The sequence below is a fragment of the Temnothorax americanus genome, unplaced genomic scaffold (genome assembly GCF_048541705.1).
Source record: "Temnothorax americanus isolate GAGA-0224 unplaced genomic scaffold, ASM4854170v1 Scaffold1, whole genome shotgun sequence".
In the NCBI taxonomy this organism is placed as follows: domain Eukaryota; kingdom Metazoa; phylum Arthropoda; class Insecta; order Hymenoptera; family Formicidae; genus Temnothorax; species Temnothorax americanus.
In genome coordinates, this window is record NW_027509230.1 from 5964705 (window position 1) to 5987938 (window position 23234).

At 38.2% G+C, this 23234-nt stretch overlaps 1 protein-coding gene across 10 annotated transcripts in view; it reads left to right on the top strand.

The window, feature by feature from the left end:
- Window positions 1-23234, top strand: part of Rbp6 (RNA-binding protein 6) — a 634317-nt gene that overhangs the window by 13418 nt on the left and 597665 nt on the right. For 7 of the 10 annotated variants that reach the window (XM_077406147.1, XM_077406141.1, XM_077406172.1 and 4 more), the window contains exons 1-2: window positions 15578-16551; window positions 20615-20655. The exons of 1 other annotated variant lie outside the window; for it this stretch is intronic. In XM_077406147.1, the coding sequence (XP_077262273.1) occupies window positions 16487-16551; window positions 20615-20655 (106 nt within the window). In that variant the 5' untranslated portion in view covers window positions 15578-16486. Of the gene's footprint in view, window positions 1-15577; window positions 16552-20614; window positions 20656-23234 lie in introns of those variants that run through there. 2 more of the 10 variants (XM_077406163.1, XM_077406176.1) reach the window with 1 other exon arrangement.

Here is a 23234-nt window from a genome sequence, read left to right on the forward strand (position 1 = left end):
TTCGCGGAGGCAGGCACCAAGGTTCGCCCGCGACGTTTTCGTGCTCTGCGGTTTCTCGTCTGCGATTTCCGAAGCGTCCGCGGAAACTGCGGAGCGCGAGAGCTATATACGAGCTCTACTCCAATCACAGATACCATCTAGGTCGGGCTGGCATCAACGGCCAATCGCATTTACGGGATTGCTCGTGGTTTTTGGCATAAAGGCCTTTGCGCTTATTTCGTTTGTACCGGTAACTAAAACGACGGCATCGCGACCCGAGCCCGCCTTTTAACGGTCTCGCTTTTATTCGATACACGAAATATTAAGGACGTTGCGAAAAACTGGGAAAAGTATCTTTCATAATTTAACAGAGGATCTAAACTGCATCCCCTTCGAAATGGGATTGTGAAATGCTTATACGATATTGTGCTTAACAAGCAGTTATTGAAAACATATTGTGGTATGTAAAACATCAAATACGATATTTTTGTTTGAGATATTGCTCCACGTATGCCAAAAGCAGCAGATTTTGATTATTGGAATAAAAAAACTTTTAAGATTTGAGATTGGTTCATTGTTCACTATTTTTTTATATTAAATTGTTAGAAAGATGTGGCAAGAAAAAGAGCGGCTTAGTAATTAAATACTAAATCATTAATTACTAGAAAAAGTTTGTGCTTTGAAGAAAATAAATGCATAATATTGTATTTTTTGTGCGTTAAATCCAATATCGCTAAATAGCTCTTCAAATATTTCAATCAATTCATCAATATTAAATTAAATCTATTCATTAAAAACAAATTATTATTAATAAAGTCTGTTAAATTAATTAAAAAATAATGTTTCAGTCTTTGTTTAACATTTGCAATAATAATCGCCAAAACCAATTATTTCTCCATCAATTTTTAATTACAGATATTGCTCTGTATGGATACTCGAGTAGATAATCTAATAACTATAAATTTATTGTTTCGGATACAAGATTTACTGATTAGTAAAAAAATCCCGTTAATAATTCATATTTTTATAGCTTAATTTATTACAAATTAATAAAATATCCTCGTCGTTTCGGGGAAAATGCAACGCGTGCAACGACGCTTAATTTTGCTTACATAATATCGCTTGATCCTTGGCTTGATCTAATTTTACATGAAAATGACGGCCGCACTAATTCTTGACGAATTTTTTTTTTTTTTTATAGATTTGGAGTCGAGCGAGAGGTTTCTGGTATATGTTAAAGAAATATTTTTCAATTTTACGACGGATAAAGTCATGCTCCATTTATAGAATCTATAGGCCTGTTCGTTTTCGCTGCACTTCTGAACTAGTGCAATAAGTTAGAATGAAACATACCTAATATTTTCTTTCATTCTAACTTATTGCACTACTTCAGAAGTGTAGCGAAAACGAACAAGTCTAATATTACATGATATAATATCGGGCTATATAATGAGATCTTTCAGGTCTGTTGCTATTATATTCATGCTTGTAGCAAATTAAATTTGCGATACCCTCAACACGTCTTTGTTTGAAATTTGAACATTATTTAATTGGGACACCTTGCTCTTCTTGAAGAAGGGAGAACTTTTACCGTTGACAAGCAAGAATCAGAAATTGAAGACGGTAGAGTCAAATTTCTGCGCGAAGAAAATGATTTGACCGTCTCGCAGCGTGATCCTGGGAATTAAAGGTGCAAGGAGACAGCACAGAATCTCCTTAAGCCCCTGCTTCGTATAAATTAATTCTGAAGCCTTCACACTCGTCGGATTACGGGGATTATCCGGATCATAGGGAATCCGCGGTCCAATTAATCTAAATGGGACTTTGGAATAAACTCGGTATGAAGAAGCAATCGCGACGGCTATTCAGATCGCGAACAAAAGCTGAAAATTTATTTACCCGATTGCTTGTTACATTAAATTGTTTGAACGAAACTAAAAGAGCGTTATTTGTACTCGAAATTTTTCAACCATCGAAAAAATTTTGAAAAAGTTCGAACTTTGAGAGAAAATATTTTTAGGAGTCTTACATAAAAATACTCTGAATTTAAATAAAGTAGCAAATTAAAATTAAGCAATTTTTCTTAATATCTAAACTCATTAATGCTATATGATCGTAGCATTAAATGCTATGGACATAGTAATTTTACTATAAGACTACAGCATTTAAACTTGGGCGTCTTGATGGTCCGCAGTTGGTGCGGCAGCATAGTAAAATTTAATATAAAATTTTCTCCGTGAAATTACAGTTAAAAGAGGTTTAGACGTTTAATACAATGTATTATATGAAAATGTAATAATACAAGAGAGCCAGGGCGATCTTGATAGAGAGATGTCCGCAGTTTCACACCGGCGAATTCGAGCATCATCGAAGTCGACGAAACGCCTGACGTTGCAGTCGCTTCGCGAGTTCGCCGTAGCGTGAAGTACAGCAGGATATACGCTTTCGTCTTTCGTTCCCGTTCCTTTAGCCCCCTTTCGTCTCTCCCTTTTTACCCCGTCACCGTTGACGACTCTGGAAAACGCCACCCCGTCCCACGCCCACCGCACCGCTGGCAACGGGTATGAATATCGTCAGCTCTTTTTCACCCTCGTCGAACATATTTCAACGACAGTAGGCGTCGAGAGAGAGTCGACTGATGTCTCGGCACAATTCCGAATACGCCGCGGGGTGGCTCAATCGCTCGTTCACTTCGATTGGGATTCCATCACTTCCGGGGAGAGAACGCGAGGCTGCCAAAGGACCACCAAAGGGGGAACGCGACGTAAGAGTTTGGATGCTGGTGAAGTTGGTTTTATTTCTTGTAACGGTGCATTCTTTCTAAAGCTTATACACAGATTTAGAAATAGATCTAAATTTAAATTGCTTTCTACTAATATCAACAATCATGAAGGAAAAAAAGAAGATTTTTCATTACTGCACATTTTTTAAGCTAATTTAAATATGTAAATTTAGTTTAGTTATAAATGATGTAGAAGATTTAATATTTTAAAATTATGTTTTTTACCTCTGTGAGACGTTTTCAAGGAGATGATATCTGAAGTAATAAACATAAGATTTAAATCCTCCATTAGTCACGCAGCACAAAAGAAGGATTATGGAAATAAAATAGTCGGTTTGTCTTTAGTCAGAGAAAAATTGTATAACCGGTAACCATAATGATTTGTCAAAGTAATCTTTTGCATTCGCTTATTTCATTATATACGAACACTATTATATGAGAATTATGAATTTTATTGTTCTCGCGCTAATTTCACAGCGTGCACGGCGATAAACCTTCAACGAAATCGCCGATGTCCCGACAAAGGCGAGGGTGCTTCTGTACCTCGCGAGGTGCTCCTCTAACCTCGCCAGGGTGCTTCTGTACCTCGCGTGGTGCTCCTTTAACCTCGCGAGGTGCTCCTCTAACCTCGCGAGGTGCTTTTCTACCTCGCGAAACACAAAATGTAGCGACATATATTGCAAGATTAGCTTTTAAAATTTCTTTAGAAGCACTTCGTTTTATTAATTTATTAAACTTATTATATTTTCGGGGTAGTAACTATTCCGGAAACCATATAATGATTCGTCAAAGTAATCTTTTGCATTCTCTTATTTATTAAATACGAACACTATTATATATATATATATATATATATATATATATATGAGAATTATGAATTTTATTGTTCTCGCGCTAATTTCACAGCGCGGTGCACGGCGATAAACCTACAAGAGACCGTAAAATTATACATACGCATAAAAAATTAATAACAATTAAGGGAAACCGCGGATTGTCCCAAATACTTGCTGAATTGTTTTGTTGTCACAAGGACGTGATCCCCTAAAAATTTGGAGAGAATCGTTCTTTGCGATCGGTCGCCGCTGAATAATTTATCAATAAAAAATTAATAACAATTAAGGAGAACCGCGGATTGTTGCAAATACCTTCTAAATCGTTTTGTTGTCACAAGGACGTGATCCCCTAAAAATTTGGAGGGAATCGTTCTTTGCGATCGGTCGCCGCTGAATAAATTATCAATAAAAAATTAATAACAATTAAGGGAAACCGCGGATTGTCTCAAATACTTGCTGAATCGTTTTGTTATCACAAGGATGTGATCCCATAAAAATTTGGAGGGAATTGTTTTTTGCGATCGGTCGCCGCTGAATAAATTATGAATAAAAAATTAATAACAATTAATATAAAACCGCGGATTGTTCCAAATACTTGCTGAATCGTTTTGTTGTTACAAGAACGTGATTCCCTAAAAATTTGGAGAAAATCGTTCTTTGCTATGTTCTACAATTATTTATCGAATAATCTATAATAATTAAAACATGTTTTTATATCAAACCGATGAAAAAACAGTTTGAATATTGTAAAAAACATTTATATATAAATAAATTTAATTTTTATTAATTAATAATAATTAAGAAGAGCCTAGCGGCTAATAATAATTAACCTACGATACGTTCGGACCCCCTGAGTAACCCATATGATATTCGGCCCTGTCCGCGGGACGTTCCGCTGCTAGCTCCCGCTGCTAGCTTCAGCGACATTAACATTGGCCTGATGTCTTTTAGCTTAGTACTTCTTTTGCTTTACTTTATCTAATTTAACCATTTAATTTGAGTTATGGGAGCTACATAGGTCCCGTTAATTATCTGTTGTACACTGCAGAGATTCTATTGCTAGTTTACAGGGCTAATTAGCTTGTGTTACTAGCTGAGTTTCGTTTAACTCAACTGTCAATTTAGGTAGCGTTTACTTAACTAAATTGCTTAATTTAAATCAATGGAGATGTAATACAAATAAATACAGTAGAATAGATTGCGAAGCATATAATGATAGAAATTACGTAATATACATAAGCAATTATAAACCGTTTCAAAATCTGTGATACATATTTTTCTAAATAAAAAATATATTGCTGAGAATATGTTAGTGCATTGAAAATAGTGCTTCTCAATTTAAATAAACTTAAATATTATTTTCTATAAAAATGACGTTGTTAGAAAACGAAAGAAAGAACATAATACAAAGACTTTTTAGCGAGACATCGACAAATCATTGACTCGCGTTACCGATACCTCATGAAACTATCGTTGTCGTCACTTTACATTCGAAAAAAAATGGAATATTATCTTTACGAAATTCGTATGGCGGAACCGAATCTCTTCGAGTCATTCTCTAGAGAAATGGGTCGAAATTCGTTGAAGTACCAAAAAATATATCGCCTGGATGTTGCCGGGAAGATCGCGAAGAAGAGCTCCGGAACGTCCGTGAGATCGTCGTCGCCCCTTGAGAACGATTTATAAGCCAGCCGTTTCGACGAGCTCGCCCGGCACTCTCGTCTCCTTTCGGAGCAGCCCGGTTCCCTTTTTGTGGCTTTGAGGCTCCCGATTCTTTACGCCGCGCCCCATTTTAAGGATGAATTTGCGCGAAACTTCTTCCACGAGCTGCGCGTCTCGCAGCTCCTTCATCGTCCCAACGCCGAGAGAAATTGCGGCGAGAAGCGAAGAGAAGCGGCTTCGTCTTATCGAGATTGAATTTTATTCCTTCACGGTGCATGTTATTAATGTAGAGAAGAAATTGTTTTATAAAGATTTTTCATTGTGTTACGACTGATGCACTGGGATTCAGCAGAATTCGTACCATTTTTTGGCGTTATCTTGCTTGTGATTAGTTATTTTTAACATATTTAAAAATTTAAGGTAGGAATAATTTCTTTGAAGAAAGCAAATAGAAATCAAAATGTATAATTTTTATATTTAGAAGCCACTTGTTTTGTTTAAAATCTGTTGAAATAATTAAGCAACTTTAATTTTTTACAATGTTTAAATATAAATGATGTATGAATGTTCATCAAATTATTTATTCTGAATACCATAAATATATTTATCCGAAATATTAAAAAAAATAAGCTCGTTACATGCAATGCAATGTGAGGAAATTAATGGGTTAACAATACAAGCGAAAGGAGGTGTAATATTAACTTGCAGTTTATTCTCAATTGTAATTGTACACAATTTCCTTTACTATTTGAGAATAAACTGCAAATTAATATTACATCTTCTTTGCTTGTATTGTTGACCCATATTAATCTCCTTACATTATATTTATCCGTCTTTTAATATATAATCATATCATATATAAATTGTATTAGTTAAATTCAGTATTTAAAGCTTTAATCATATAAAAAGTTTAACTATACTACTATTTATAATTAGAGTATAAAATATAAAATGTGTACGATAATTTTTTTTATCATATGAAACTTTCCTAGAAGTTCCATTTATTTCAAGGAAGTTCCTTAATTAATAGCTTTCTTTGAAATAAATTTTGGAGACCTTAGGAAATGAAAATTATAATTTATAAGGTACATGATATTACATTCTTGCCTCATTAGAAATTTCGAACAACGCATTCTGCTCTTAATATTTACACTCAATTGGTTAGAGCTTACCTTCTTCGCAGAAGAATTCTTTAGACAAAAGATTGAATTATTTTTATTCCATAATTTTGGATCGGAGATTATACAATAGATGCTATCTGCTGATAGAAATGCGAAAGCGTATAGCGTATAAGACGTTTAGTTCTTTCTTCTGCTCAGAGATGGTAGCACGTGTGTTTGCGGAGCTTTTATTTGTTATATGTATAAAAATTCTTATATAGAAGAGTCGCAATCGTTGAATTCTATTCATTGCGTTGTCTGAATTAAAATCGAATTTTAAATAAAGTAATAGTATAGAGATATTAGCACATAATCAGTTAAAAAATATTATGAAATATAGTTTTTATCTTTCAACTAAATAAAGCTATCATTTAATGTAAATCTTTTTTGCACAAGATTTTGTTATTTAATATATTTTTATTCAAAATTTTTATATTTGAAATTGATACATTTGGATTTAAAATGCAATATTTAGTGACAGAAAAAAGCTTCCAATATGACCCAGTTACTAATGAATTGCTTTTAGTAAATAACCGATGTTTTTTAATTTTACAATAATTACGAACCAACAATGTTTTTTTTTTAACATTGGAAGAAAAATTTAGCTTTTTATAACTTTGAAATTAAGAGAAGGTGTAATGATTTATTCGTTTATTCGTTTATTCGTTAGCGCGTTTATTCATTGGTAATACACTATATCCTAATAATTATTTCAAATTTTGTGTTTTTTTTTTAATGAAGATTGTCGTGCTCTTATCAATATTTATTTTAACTTTATCAGCGAAGAATGTGCCACTTGATTGTGACGAAGATTGTGACGGAGACAGAACCTCAGGAATTTCAGTTTCGCAGGGTCTTTTGCAGTCTAAGGGTCACGAAGTGGCTGTGTTCTACGCGATAACCGTTTCTAATCTACTTTTCGCGTCTTCGTGGTGCTCGGAGACACCTCTTTGCGTCGGTTAACGGAATTAAAGTTCGGTCTCAGAATACGATTTTGCACACAGACCATGCTACACGATAAGACTAATTGATACGCTCTCGTAAATGAAGCGTTGCTCGCAAAGTTGACTCACTTAACCGGCGATCTTTTGAGTCTTCTGAAAGGGCGAGGGAAAATTTCTCTCGAACGGTTCTAAGGGTATCTCTTGCGTCAACAATATCACATCTTCCGTTATCTAGACCTGGTATATGTTATTCTTTTTAAACTGTGTAGCTGTGTAATATAAATAAAGAACATAAAATTCAAAGAGATAGGGGAGATATTAAGCGAGATATTAATGCCTTGATTAACTAGTTCTGCGTGGTTAGTTCACTATTCTGTTTGATGTTATAGCTTCAGTTATATAATATAATATGGAAAATATATATCATATATCAAAAGATAAATGACGGATGACAGTTAATCGTGCCTTTTTAGTGCAAAGATATAATCTCGATGAATTTAATTACAGAATGGAAAATCTTCTATTATTTCTTCTATTATTTCGTGATATTTAAATTGATAGAGTAGAAAGAATGAGTTTATATATACATAATAATGAGGTGGATAAGCATTGTTAACCAATATTGTTACAAGCGGCTTTAACATCAGTCATCACCGAAACTTGAAGAATAGGGAAGGTAACATTATGTCTCCTTCTGCGCTTCTATCTTAAGAAGAAACGCGGTCTTTGTGCCCGAAATGACGTTCGCTGTCACTCTCAGCTATTCACTCGCTACCGCGTGAGAGTTGTGAAGTTTGCGCGAAAGTTTCGCCAAAAGTCAGCAGGCCGAGTGACGCCCGTAAGAAACTGCTGTGGAGCTTGAGAGTGAATGGCATCGATTATTATATATAAGCAAACCACGATCTGCGAAAATTTTCCACGCACGGAATTTTACTCCGTTCACACAGATAAAATTCGCCTGAAGCAAAAAGTTTATCATGAACGACTCTTTTGTAAATGTACTCGTATAGTAGAGAAAAATCTTCATACATATATTTTTATTCTAAAATTAATTCTTTTAATAAAGGTATTTTTTATTGGTGTAAAGGTATATTTTTTATATTTTTTATATTTTATAATTAGTATCAGTTTAATGTCAAAGATATCGATAATAAGATTACTCCAAATTAACAATTCAAATTTGATTGATTCAGATTGATACACATATCTTGTAAGTTCATGACAGAATTATACGATTATTTTATTCTATTCTATTAATGCAGTCTGTCGAAAAATTAATCGCAAAATAGAATTTTTGTTAAGAGTCGATATAAATATTTTTTATAAATATATAATTGCGTTTCGTGTAATGAAATAGTTATAGTTTAAGACTCTACGATAAAATTATATTGTGAAACAGATAGCAAGGGCGTGACTATCCTTTAAGGTCTCAATGTTACTCTTGTAGGGAGAATAGCGGACGTGTGTAAGGTCGGAATGCGTTTTCTCCCTGTCGATAAATTGTCGGGATTCCTGTTATTCCCCTTTCGTCGAGAAGTTTTCATTCGGCGCGAGAAATGCAGGCAATATATTTGTAAACAAACTTTGCGGTTACGACTTTTTATTTCACCGTTATGTTTATTCGAGTGTATTTTTCTGTCGTGATATTAATGCTGGGTCTACAATGCGAATTTAAGGAGAATAATCGACTGTGATCGGTCAATTCTTGCGATTCACGACTTTGCGACTCGCATTGTAGACCCAGCATAAGGGTTTGGAAAAATAAATTCTACGGAGACATCGTATTAAACGAATGTTAACTGCAACATTCCAGCGTAATAATAAATATAGAATGTTATCGTTATCGCTATTTTTTTGTGACTTTGCGGATTAGATAGTAAAATGCTGAATTAGGCTCGTGATCGTCTTTTATATATCTCGTCTTACTTTTTGATCTTGCACTTTTGACTGTGTATTTGTATGTGTTCTCTTGTTCCCCTATGATTATTCGCGAAATGAATTCCACGTCTGTTTTAACGCGTCGCTTCCATCGATATGACCCTCCACGTCGCCGGCCACGTCGTTTAAACATCTGCGGGTATTTGTTCAGGACGAACGGCGGCGCGAGCTCGCTAATTGACCGGTTTCGACTTATTAGAGTGTCTGCGACGCATTTTAAAACTGGATTAACTGTGCTCTGCACCTTTGGCCGCGTAGCTTGATGCGGTCCTCCTTCTCGAACTCTCAGTTAGACAACTTCTCCGTAATGAAATCAGCAAATTTACCTTCGTTTGCACGAAAATCGCGGAAGAAACTAGACACGTTTATAATTAGAAGACGGGTTAGGGGAGTCCAGGTTAAATGACTTCCTTCTAACTGATCAAATATAAGTACGCGAATCGCCGATTGTTTGACTCGAATCTCCTTATATGTATAATTCGCTACTTGCCCATTTGTAGACGTAGAGATTTGACAAAGAATCTTGTTTAATAGTTTAATGAAAGATAATTTTCGAAAATTATGTTCTTCAACACTCGCGAGAGCGCAAATATTAATTATAGACAAATTATAGATGTGTCATGTCGTTTCAAAGAAAAAAAATATCGCGCACAATATTAAATCGCAAGCGATATCAAATTCGTACATCTATTATTTTATTATATTTAAAGCGACAAACGTGAATTTCTTGCGAGTCATCAGTTAGATCGCTTGATAACTCATCAATGAGCTTGAGGGGATTAACTATTCGCGAAAATCTCGTCTCTCGCGTCTCCCCGTGCCCCCCGTAGTATTTCGCGTTCCGAAACACCTCCGTCGTCGTTGTCGTGCAGTCCTTTGTCGACATAGAAGCGCCTGGGGCCGGTTGAGCCGCGTGTGTACATACAACAGAGGAAACGAGCGAGCGCGAGCCTGGGGTGCCCCTCAATCAGACGTCGAATCGGGGCGTGTGTCCGCGCGAACGAAATCCATCGATCAACTCAATTAACTAATTGCCCCGCGGCTTTCCCGCGTTTCTCTTCTCATCGTATTGTAGCAGCTCCCTTATTCGCTGCGAGGAAGCCAAGCGAATTTCGTCGAATTTCGCCGCGCGCTTTCCTATACGTCGATTTTTCCGCTCCGATCACGCCTTGCCGACTTTAAAAAAATTCTATGAACTGCCGGTTGTAGTTTATTGGTCAACAACGATTCGCACCGACGGACTTTTCCTGTTGCGTTATTCCGAGGCGGATATGGAAAGCGATTGAAGCTCGTTTTGTTTTCCTATACGTTCGTTACATGTTTCATTACTCGTTCCTTTTTGGCGCCTGTTATGGCGTTGACGTAAAATGCGTGACGGAAGTTCTATTGCGAAGCAAATTGTAAAGTGTTGCATGATAAAAAAAATCTAAAGCCCGTTTTATAGACAGTTTATAATTTGCGCAGAATTCAGGGCAGAATATTATGAACAGAATATTTCGAGCAGAATATATTTTGCGAGATATTTTGAATGTAATATAATACCGTGTAATATAAAAAAATCTTTTTGCGCGATCAGAATTATGTCTAAAAGGAATGATGATAGATAAAGCATTCTTTCTTTGTATGTCTTTATTATTACTTTTTTTAATTTATTTTAATTTTATTATTTATTCATTTATCTGTTTAGAGACTGAGATTAATTAATGTTTAATTTTCAATGAGCGGACATTAAAAATAATCTTTTATATAGATATAGGGTACTTTGAATTTGATTTTATAAATTTTGCCGATAGCGTTGATGTAACTGTCCGTGTAGCAAGGGACTACGCGCGCAAAGCAAAGTATGACGAGGCGTGGGAAGTCGATAAAAATTTGATCGACGTCCTTACGGTCTGCTTGCGGCACTATCATCTTCATGGCATCTTTTATTTCGTACTCACGAACACGTGAATACCTCAAAGTCGCTTTTTTTTTGGCTCGGAGCGACATATAAAGCTTGTCAGCATGGGAGAAATATGTTTTATCTCAAGTGAATAACGCGTTTTTAAGATGATGATAGAGATATCCCTAAAATTTAATTTTTCAAGCTTCTGTAATTTTTAATGTAAAATAATTTTACAATTTATACACGTCTTAAATTTTCGCGACAAGAAAATCAACTTTAAATTAACTGATGCGTAAGTTTATATATTTATCTTAAAATTTAAAAGGGAGAAATGCAGCTGTATATATGCAAATAGTAAATTACGTGTCGTCAAATTACTTCTCGTTATCGAATTTATCGTTCTTAATTTGATTTGTTTGATTTGCAAACGTTTGAAGGATTTGTAATCGCAATGCATCTTGATATTTTAAGACACGTGCATGTTTACTATGTGCCGTGTGACATGTATGTCACGGAATTACGATTCTCTCTCTCTCTCCCTCTCTCTCTCTCTCTGTCACTCTCATCCTCGTATTATGCAAATCCGTTGCGGCGAGCGATCACGGACTTTTGGCCGAAGGATGCACTACAGCCGGCAGCCGGGCGATGTCATGGCTCTTAGGACGATTCTATATGAGCTACCGCGAGGTCACTTCGGGGACGGCGTAAATCCCCGAATAGTGATTGGCAAGTTCCCGACGATCCCGTGGGATATATCATCAGGAACAGACGGTCACGACTTCTCTCAGCCCGAGAAATCCTTCGTGACTACTTATTGTGAATACCGATTCCTCACGAGTCGTCTGCTCCTTTATTCGCTAGAACTCACAAATTTTGTGTATTCAATGAAAGCTCTTATCGATTTAGGAATTTGGAATAGAAATCGCGCGAAGATTGTATAGGAATTTAATAATTTTGCTTCCTCATATTGCTTCCTCATAGAGGAAGCTTTGTTTTCGTGGATTTCGTATATGAACTTCTGATTGCGTATAAAGTTGGGTCTATTCAACTAAATTTAAATGATTTATATATGAAATAGGGGTAGAAGAAACCAACGAAGAGATTGGTTTTTGAGTTTTTGATGCCAATATATGTTCAGAGTGTTCTAAAATGTCGAAATATCGCATTAAAATCGCATGTATGTGTGTGTGTGTATGTGCAGATTTGATGTCCGTGGTTGCTCTCTAACTTCCGTAAATATTGAGATATCGGGCTGTTTTTTTTTAATCGATAGAGTATCATTCAAGGAAGGTTGGTATTGAATTTGGCGATAATCGGTAAAGGGGTTCTTTTTAAAAAAAATTTTGAATTTTTTTAGAAATGTCCGTGGTTGCTCTAACTTCCGCAAATTTGGAGATATCGATCTATTTCTAATTTTATTATATTTTTTAGTCTTTTCTACCCCTATATATTTCATATATAATTATTTAAGATTTGGTTGATTAAATCCAGCTTTTTTATAATTATTTTTATACATGTAATCTCTTGTATCTCAGTTATTGAAAGATAATTTTAAAATATTCGCGTATATCCTATGATACATATAGGTATAGTTTGTCAATTGTGTTGACCTGCCGGTTAATGTTTAGAAACGCTGATACCCCGTTCGATCTCTGTCTTATCTTTATTTCTACATTCAATAATGAACGGTAAGCTATTTTATAACATAACGTAATAGAAATTTCATTTCCAATTAAGAGGATTATCATCAAAGCGATTCTGTTTGATATTTTCGAGTATATTTTATTTTGACCCCTATTCTTGCCCAACGTTTTGATAGACAACAGTAACGAGAGAAAGAACGTTTCTACGTGCGTGTGAGAATCTCGTGCGATCATCAGTTATTGTTCTGCGGATGAGATTGTGGGAAGAAATATTGCGCTGGAATGGTGTAATGCAACTGACAACCTGCTACCTTATATAGAAGAACACGTGTGTGTGTGTGTGTGTGTGTGTGTGTGTGTGCGTGTGTGTGTGTGTGTGTGTGTGTGTGTGTGTGTGTGTGTGTGTGTGTGTGCGTGTGTGTGTGTGCGCGCGCGCACACACATATAGTCTATTTTCCACGTCAAAGTGTTTCACCGGTTACAATCACTGAGAGTACAACGAGAGATTATTGAATAAGTTAATTGAATTAATGTCTGATAATTCAACAATTAATCCAGTATTAATGGCATGTACAATATTGAAGACGTTCTTCAGATTATATTATATCACGTACAACGAAGTCTATATAGTTGCTAATTTTTACTTACAATATTTTGAATCATTCTTCCGCTCGCGTAAATTATTTCTATCATCATATGAATTGGTTGGTTAAATTTGCCTTCAAATCGCACGGGATGTACATCGGCGTAAAGTTCTGATCGATAAACTGACCGTGCACATATCGCTGCTCCGGATTTATGCCATGAATAATTTGTGTAATTATATAATTAATTGGTCACGGCCATTAAGTACGAAATTCTAAGAACCGTAATAAGTGTAATAAAAATAATATGCGAGAGGTACACATAATATGGCTCATAATATGTGTCAATACTGTGTGTTAAATTACCTCTTCCATATATCGCGACGCATATATATCGTTCCCTCGCTGTTGAATACAGCAATAGATCAATACAGATCGCAAAAATCGTTTATACGAACCACGTTAATTTAATTAGTTCTGCAAATATGATAATTGCCACGCGTTGCTCAACGTGACACGTTCATTAACACGCTTGAAACATTAGTATATAAATTTTCGCGTATACCATACTAAATTTATCTTGTAATCTGATTTATATACTTGTCTTCGATCAAAATTTTTTTTATCATTTTGAACGCAACAAGTTCAGTTCTTCTCTTGATGGATGAGCTAAAGCGTTTACAAATAATGCAAGAGAAAATATAAAATGTTATGCGGTGTCCAATGATTCAAAAATATATAGAGCCTCAAAGTATTATTATAGTAAAATAAGTCAGTCATTTTCAGACTTTGTACGTTACACTGGAAGTTTTGTGTGATTGATAATGATTTTTTGCCAAAGTTACGTTTACTTCAAGAGCTAATTGGCTAATGAGATTTTGTTAACAATTTATATTTTTAACATCCAATTCATTGTAAACAAAATGTGTTTATGTTTATATGTATATATATAGTGTACGGTGTCAACTTCATTAAGCCTGTTAGTCTTGCCAAAGGAATATTGCAAATTATAGCGTACGATCGTGATGTACAAAGCGTTGATAGATCGTACGATCGCGTAGAAAATTCGATTAGGTCAACGTTAAATCGAAAGGCAAACGACCGGGAATGATTTGTTGCACAAACGAACTGTTCATTCGACGGTTCTATTAAAACTAGTGGAAACGCGCGGTCTGATAAACTTTAGAAGCAAGCAAAAATTCTCTGCCGGAGGTTTCAACCGATCAAATCGATAATCACCGGTGCTGCATTGAAAGGCAAATTAATAGTCGACAGGGGGATGAGATGTGCGCGAACGAGGGAAACGGGGCAACTATTAACCCCTTGCTTTCCATATACTGGCATTAGGTCGATAGTTACTTCCGCTTGTTTTTCTGTGTAATTGGATAGAACGATAGAACACGATGCATGCATAGAAGTCCGCATAAATCAGTGCGGTTGAAAAAGAACGTCTTACATATATTTTTTATACATATATGTATGTGTGCGCGCGCGCGTGATCTTAAGTATCTTATGAATACGGCGAATGAGCACAATTGTTCGTATCAGACTATCATTTTGCGAAATGACATCTTAATTTGTTTTTCCTTCTTTATTCACGTTTCTCTTTAAATAAGTCCTTTTCTGGGCAATACAAAAAACATGTAATCGCGAGAAAAAAAAGTATAAGGAGCAGGTGAAGTTTTCACCAACGCCCGTTTACTCGCGCGAGGGCTAACATTTTTGGGCGTGTGGGTCACGCGGAGGTGAGGAAGTGGAGCAAGTAGTGTAGGCGCGCGGGCGGTCGGACTTTTTCGGCGCGAGGATCACCCTCTCGCCCTCTCGCTCGTAACGCGCTAGCGTTTTAACGTTAGCGCTATTCGCGAGCGAGCGAGCGAGCAGGCGAACAGGCCGCGATCGGAGGCGGGTACACGGTCGTGGCGTTCCCCTCTCCGTCTCGCGGCTGGCGCGCCGAGTGGGGACGGCGCAGGCGCTGTATCTCCCCCGACCCTCGCCGCTCGAGTGCCGACGTTCCCCGCCGCCGCCACTGCCACCGCTACCACCGCCGATGCTGCCGCCACCGCCGCCGCTGCTGCCGCCGCTGCCGCCGCCGCCGCCGCCGCCACATGCCCCTCTCCCCCCAGCCCCCCTTCCCCCGCCCCGCGCCGAGAGCGCAGTGTCGCGTCGAACCTCTCGCAGAGCGCGTCGCACGTCCGAGTACCGGCCGCCGCCCGTCATCAGTAGTCGCCGTACCGCGCAGCCACGTAACCTCTCACCTTCTTAGTTTTTAGTAGTCGGTAGTGAGGAGAGTGCGGAAAGCGAGAGAAAGAGATCGAGATCGAGATCGAGAGAGAGAGAGAGAGAGAGAGAGAGGGAAGGAGAAAAGTAATTGGCGAAGGGAGATCAAGGGAAGAGAGTAAATATCGGAGTCAAAAAGAGCGAGCGAGAGGTCGACAGCCTTTTTCCCTCGTGTAATTCTATTAGTCGTCGTCGTCATCGTTCTCGTACACGTCCTCCTCGTCGTTGTCGTCGTCATCCTTGCCGCCGCCGTCGTTGTCGTCGTCGTTGTCATCGTCGTCATCCGGCGCGACACAAGCGCGGGTATCCTGACCCTCAAACCCGTTTCGCATACCTCCTGCGCCGTCAATAATCGCGCTCTTGTCACAGTGCCGCGCGATTATCAGCGAAACACACCACCCTCCGTAATCGGAGTGACCGACAGGTAGATAGAGCGAGAGAGAGACAGAGATAGAGACAGAAAGGAAGACGGAAGTAGTCGCGAGAGGAAGCTCCGAAACGTAGTTGGAGCGCCGGCACAACTGGAGCAAATTCTGAGGGAAGTCTCGCGCGTGTCGTGACACCACCCCCTTCGTACGTCACGAGCTTTGCCGCGACGACGCTCGCCGCTGCCGTCGGCGACGAGATTACCGTCGCGAGCACCGACGACGAGGCCACCATCCGCGACCGACCGCAACATTATCCACAACAACACCGGACAGCGGAGCAAACTTTCATCGAGCGCCGTCGCTAACACCCCGGGCACACCGTGAGTCTTGCGACGACGACGACAACGAGCAATCGTGCGCCGCGCGCTGCTATGGAGTCCCAGAACCAGGAGATCGTAGCGAGCGGTTCGCCCGCCGAGGTGCCGAACGATCCAGGGTACGAAGAAAATGAGCGTACGCGAAGGGGCGCGGAAGTTGTCGCCGTCCACCACGTGAACGGCAGCCTCCGTTTACAACTCCCGGGCAACCACGAAACGTTCCACTACATCGACCATCAACGATCGACCACACGAGAGAGAACGGATAGAGAGGGTGGGAGGGAGGGAGGGAGGGGGAGAGAGAGAGAGAGAAAGAGAGAGAGAGAGAGAGAGAGAGAGAGAGAGAGAGAGAGAGAGAGAGAGAGAGAGAGAGAGAGAGAGAATGAGCGATAGAACGAGAGCGAGTGCACGAGAGGACGTATGCATGCGTGAATGCGTGGGAGAGTGTGAAAGGAGAAAGATGGGGTGGGGAACGACGGGCGGGAAAATGGAGCGCTTTCGTTCTCAGTGCGTTGATACCGCGCGGCGATCGCTCGTCTTTGTAAAAGCTTGTGTTTCTGTTATCCTGCTCCCGTGTCAGTGCTCTGGTTTAACGTCGGTCGCTTCCCAAACGCGGCTGGATCGCGTTACCTTGCTATGATTTCGAATCGATCGGTTGGTTAGCCGTTCGACGACGATGCCGAAATGCCCGTTGTGAATCACGCGATGCGGAAATACGCATGGTGTTTATGTTTGCCGGGCGCGTGAATATGCGTGCCTCTCCTCGGACCGGTGGCGCCTTCTTTCAGAGTTTGGTACATACCCCCGCGTCGACGGGGGTGGATGGGAACCCGGGGGTGGGAGAGAGAGTCGGATGAATGGAAGGAAGGAGGGAGGGTGAGAAGATGCCGCCACCTTCGAATCTGCCCGTCAGCCCGACGCATTTTGCAGACTCGCGAAAAGAACGCGAAATACTTGAAATATTACACGCAAAAACACCACGCCTCGTGATGGCCACGTGGTGAATTGATTCTTCCGAACGAAATAACGCGTAATCTTGTCACGTGATTGTCCGAAATATGGCGCACGGGGACCGGTACTCCTCCATAAGCGTAAGCGACGTGTAGTGTTCTTGAATTGGATTTTAAGATTTACCTTGCGATTAGTAGTTGGATTAGTTCAATGTCAAGTATATTTGATACTTGAGATTTGATAAGAAACGCGATGTTTTTTTTAGCTTTAGTTGTGGTGGACGAACTAATTACATCTCTGACTAAAGCGATAGTGGGGTAGCCGATCGATTCTATTCGTTGGATTGTTCGTATCCGGTTAAAATAGCTTGTTGACGATTGTTTGAGAAAATACATGATAGTTTTGTATAATTTCGGTGACTATAAGGAATTGATTAGACTACGTCTCTGATTATGACTGTGAAATAACATGACTGTGAAATAACAAATCGATTAGTATTGTCCGATGAGATCTTTAATGCTCGGAGAACTAATGCACATATCTTTAATGCATTTGGCTTGGTTTTGTTCGTGATTGATAAATTGATTAAATTATAGTACTGACCGTTACTAGCGCAAGATACGCAATTGATCACTATTCGTTCGATTTAATATTCATCCAACGGCGTTTGATTTTGTTTAACGATATGATTGAACCTTCAATTATAGTGACGGTCACGAGTAGTGAGGTGTTCTTCTTCGAAAATGTATTTGCGTGTTGCCGTCATTTGTTCGGTTACTTCTTATATGAAAGAAATTATGAATTTTAAATTTTTTACAGTATTTTGCCACTGCATATTTCGCGCTGTTTCGTCTTTAATGATATTGAGAAAACGCAGTAATGCTCATGTTTTGAGTAACTCCAGATAAGGCACACACCCAGAAATGTACTTATAAGAGATTATAAATATATATATATTTGAATTTATTAAATACTCTGACTTCTTTTTAAATTACATTTCTTTGATAATTGAAGCACGTTCGACACGATTCCTTTCACAAATTAGGAAGTATATTTGGATGCAAGTTCTAATTTTGTATTTAATTAAAGATTAACTTTGAAACGAATTGTATTCACAAGAAAATGGACATAACTGTGCTGTCATGGTTCGTGTAGCCTTTAGTTCGTGGCCTATTGTTAGTTACTTAAATACTTAATAAAATTTGGCACATTTGCTTTTCGAATTGATGTTAAATGTACTATAAAGTATACATTTCGAGATAATTTAAATGAGAATACAATACTCTGAAACTCTACATGTTTAATTACATGTTCTAATTTCTGAAGATTTTGAATATGATATCTTTTCTCTTTAGTGAGCAGATGCATATGTATAAATATAAGTATGATTTAATGTCTGACTAAAGGATTTTGATTAAGCTTTTCCGATGCTTTAAATAGTATGGTAAAATGTCGTAATGTTGATTGTATATTTTGTGTAGGTTCTACTGACATATAAATGAATTAAGATAAAATTCCTTAAACGAAGTTACACAATAACTGAGATAGCATCTCAATTATTTTTCTCTTAAAAAGGATAGATTGTTTTCATTGAAGAATTGAAATGTTAAGTGACACTGACATTAATGATAAACGATATTGAGAATATCTAATTGCTACATTAAGATTATCTGTGGATACACAGTTTTAGATTTCTCACGGTGATCGCGAGCTAGGAAATGGTAGCCCACTTTGATTCTTCCAATTGGGAAGCTCTAGATGGATAGGCGGATAGAGGTAGAGATGCAGTGAGAAAGGGCGGGAGAAGTGGCGGCGGGAGGGGCAAACGCGCGTGGGAGGAAGATAGCTATATCGTGGCTCGGAAAATCGATGTTCAAATGCGCCACCACGTGATTACGTCCACCAAGCGGGAGCGTTATCTCACCGTGTAATAATGCGAGGCGCGATTATTTGCGACGACGATGATGAAGAGCGAGCAGTAGTGGGGATCCGCTCCTCATCCGCGAGGTGGAAGGGGGGGGGACGAGATCATGAATGAAAAGGATGGGAGGTCGTTTCCTTATCGACGCACGCTGACGGATACTTAAGCCGGCTAATTAATGACGCGTACGTGGATCGATTATGGTCACTGTCTGTCGCGCGGGAAGCGTAATTCGCTTCCTCGGAGATTACGCTAGCCGGTGCAGCGGTCTTTCGGGATCGGCTCGATTATTCGCGGAGCGATTCGTGTCGCATTTGCGGCCTATCTAAAAAGGCTCAGGGGTCGTCGTTTTTTATCGTTCAACGTCCTTGATAGGGAGAAGTCTTGATCTCGAGGTTTTTATGACACTGGAATTCTCGTAAAGCCGTTAGCGAATGCATATCGTTCTTTCGTATGGATAGTCAACAATCACGCGGATCGTTCATCGATCTGTAATAACAGATTTTCCGCTGTGGAATGGTGATCGATAAGCGACGCGTGTTCGAGTGACTGTTTCTCGATGGAAAAGTTTTGAACGTAATTAATATTATCGTCAAAATTTCCTGAATTTTTGTATTCTGTTTAATTCAGGACTTAAATTGTAAAACTTTCTGAAAGGATCTGCAGACGCGAGAATTTTTTTATATCAATTCGGTTTGTATCGAAATAATGATTATTATTAAGTGAGTTAGTGAGCAGGCTAAATTTTTCACCTAAAACGTCGTATATTATTTACATCTAATTCCATGTATTATGGATATTTGTTATTTTTTCCGTCAATCCATATCGATAGTGGATTTCGAGAGAGATAAGATACAAATCGCGCGGTTTCTTCTGATGGCGGTGCAAATTCGAGACTGATGGAATCTCCCAATGTGCGAAAAAGAAAGTATTGGTTGGTTGATCGATTGGATCAATCATGTGTATGATGTGATTCGATGTGTGGAACGTGCGAAAAGGAAAGGGGATGTAAAATGAAGGTGCCGGTCCGAGAAGAAGTCGCGTAGCTCGCGCTCCGTTCGCGATCGGAAGATCCAATCTTCGGGCGCGTCGCGACGAAAACGTGTTCGCGATAAAAAAAAAGAAAAACGGGTGTTGTTCGATTGTTGATGTGTGGTGACACCTGCCGCCAAGGACGGGAGACTGCGCAGGGGGTTGCAAAATAGTACCGGAAGTTACCCTCTGCCGGCAGTCTCCCCGCGTCCGCTTCCTCTTCCGCCAACGACCCGCGACTGGACGGCGAGCCTGATGGAATCGTCTTTCTTTTCTAGGAAAATGTTCATCGGCGGTCTATCTTGGCAGACCAGTCCAGGTACGTGGAAAAAGACATAGTAGCGTAATCGAATCTCATTGACAATCATTTGCGATAGATGCCAACGGTGGCACCCATCCGGCCAGGAAGTCCCGTTTGCGAGAACGTCGGTCTGACCATCGCGAGCATTATCTCCTTCCGTGCGTCTTCACGGTTATTATTTACTGATTTATATGTCGACATGCATTTCTCTCACGAGTTGCTGGGCATCGTCGAGGGGTATCATTATTAAGAAGTTGAAAAGCGGCTTTTTTTCATGAGAGAAATGTCATTATTAACGGGAATCTGACTAATGGACACTTGACGACTGAATTTCTCTTTAACAAAAAGTTTGATGCCATTATGTGTCGCACAGCTTACTTTCATTGTTAAATATTAATCGGCGGTCAAGCCGATATAATAAAATTTTTATTTAAGTAAAAACCATATTTTATATAAAAAGTATATCTGAACAATACCTATATTATATAAAAAGTATATCTCAACAATACCTTTTTATATAAAGCTAAATTTTATTGCGAAATATTTTAAAAAAGTTTTTCAAACCTTTTGTTGTGTTGAAAAAAATTGGTGCCATTTGTGTAAAGGAAAATTCTGAGATATTGTAACAGACAGTTGTGGTGAATTTCGACGGTGATTTAAAAGTTTTTGTGATTGACTGCTTTGTAGTTTATTTCTTTATTCTATGGCGAAAAATATTGTCGAAAAATATCACATATAAAAAGTTGGAAAATACGTATTCTAAAATTTTGGAAAATAGAAGGTTTTTGTATTTTCTACTGTTTTACAACTTGACATATTTCCTTATTTTATGACAGAGAACATTACTATACGTCATCTCTGCTACCTTTTTATGTAAGAAGAGAAATATCATACGTGAAAAATGGTAGAACTTAATGTCAAGTTCTGCGCGTTGTAGAATGCCGTCTATATTTTTATAAATTTATACAACGTCTTGTATATAAAGGCTCTTAAAAGATTATGTCCGTTGAGATTTGTGATCTCAAACTACGATATATAAAAATCTTTGTATTATCTATGGCTTTATATTTTTCCGCGCAAAACAACTGTGTAACCATTTAAAAAACAATGTCCCTTTGATATTGAAGAAACGAGATATGAAACGAGAAAGAGTTCGAATAAAGAGCTGGAACTCGGTTCTATTCTCAGTTCTGTCATAATATGTATCGAGAAGTATTATATACAAGAAAAATGGATGGAAATTAATCAATCAATTTTTGTGTATATAACATCATTTAGATTTAGATTTTCGCAAATTTATCAGATCCGTTTTACAAACTAATAATGATATGATTTGTTGACATACTTTAATGTTACAAGCAATGAAATACAGACTGCAGTTCTGTATTATCTTTTTAGTACTATGTATATTATCTTACAAGTTTCTTTTGTTATCATTCAAAGCAAATAATTGAAACATACCTCTAAGTTATTGAAAAGAAGCATCATGAGAAACAAGGAAAACTTCCAACAGATCTCAATTTTTTTCTTCTGTTCTCTAACATACATACGATAAATAACAATACGTCGCGCTAACGATACCGCATAGAGGAAGCTCATTACGAAATGGATGAACGGAGATGCTTGGAAACTGTGGTCGTACTTAACAGCATATTTATGGTGATCATGCACATTCGCGGCTTTTTCGCGATATCTAATCAGGTCGGTTCGATGGTATTCGCGCGCGTATACTATATACTAATCTTATTTGTTCTCGTCACCCACATTCGCGTTATGTTTATTGAAGATGTTACCAAAGATTTCGGTAGGGCTATATTTTGCCACGTTGTGGCATATTTATAAATGGCACGGAACTATTTCAGATAAAAATCTTCACTTAAAGATAATTGCTTGACAACAAATATATTTATAATGCGTAATTTTTATAACAAAGAAATTAGTAATAATGATGTTATACATATCGAGTACAATTATTAGGTATTTATTATTAATATAATTATTATTATAAATAATAAATAATAATATTATATTATTATTTTTTAAACGTTTTATGTTTAAGATATGTAACCATCTTATTACACAGAATTTTAAATGTATAATATATAATACACACAATTTTTTTGTCGTTCTTCCTCCTTTGCTCTCTTTCTTCGAGAGATACGACAACGTGTCGCTTGTTTCCGTACCGTTCTTCAGCAATGGGTTCGTTCCAAGGAGAGTTTCTTACTGAAAGAATACGAGTAGCGAACTCATTAGCGTTATTTGCCGTTGTTGCGTAAGTCGTGCCTCCATCTCTCTCTCTCTCTCTCTCTTTCTCTCTCTCTCTCTCTCTCTCTCTCTCTCTCTCTCTCTCTCTCTCTCTCGTTTCTCGCCAGCTCGCTTGTTCCATGGTTCACTTTCCGCACTACATTCGCTCTTTCTCTGCAAGCCATTTACAGGATGTAGACGAATAACTTTTATAAACTTTGTAGGCGTGTAGAACGTTGGTACACGTAATTTTTCGAGCGAAACGTGGGGCCCGCGAAACCTTATGTTGAGCGTTGTAAGGCGATAAAAGCTGCTGGTCTAACATGAATCAGCAGATCAACTTTCGTTTA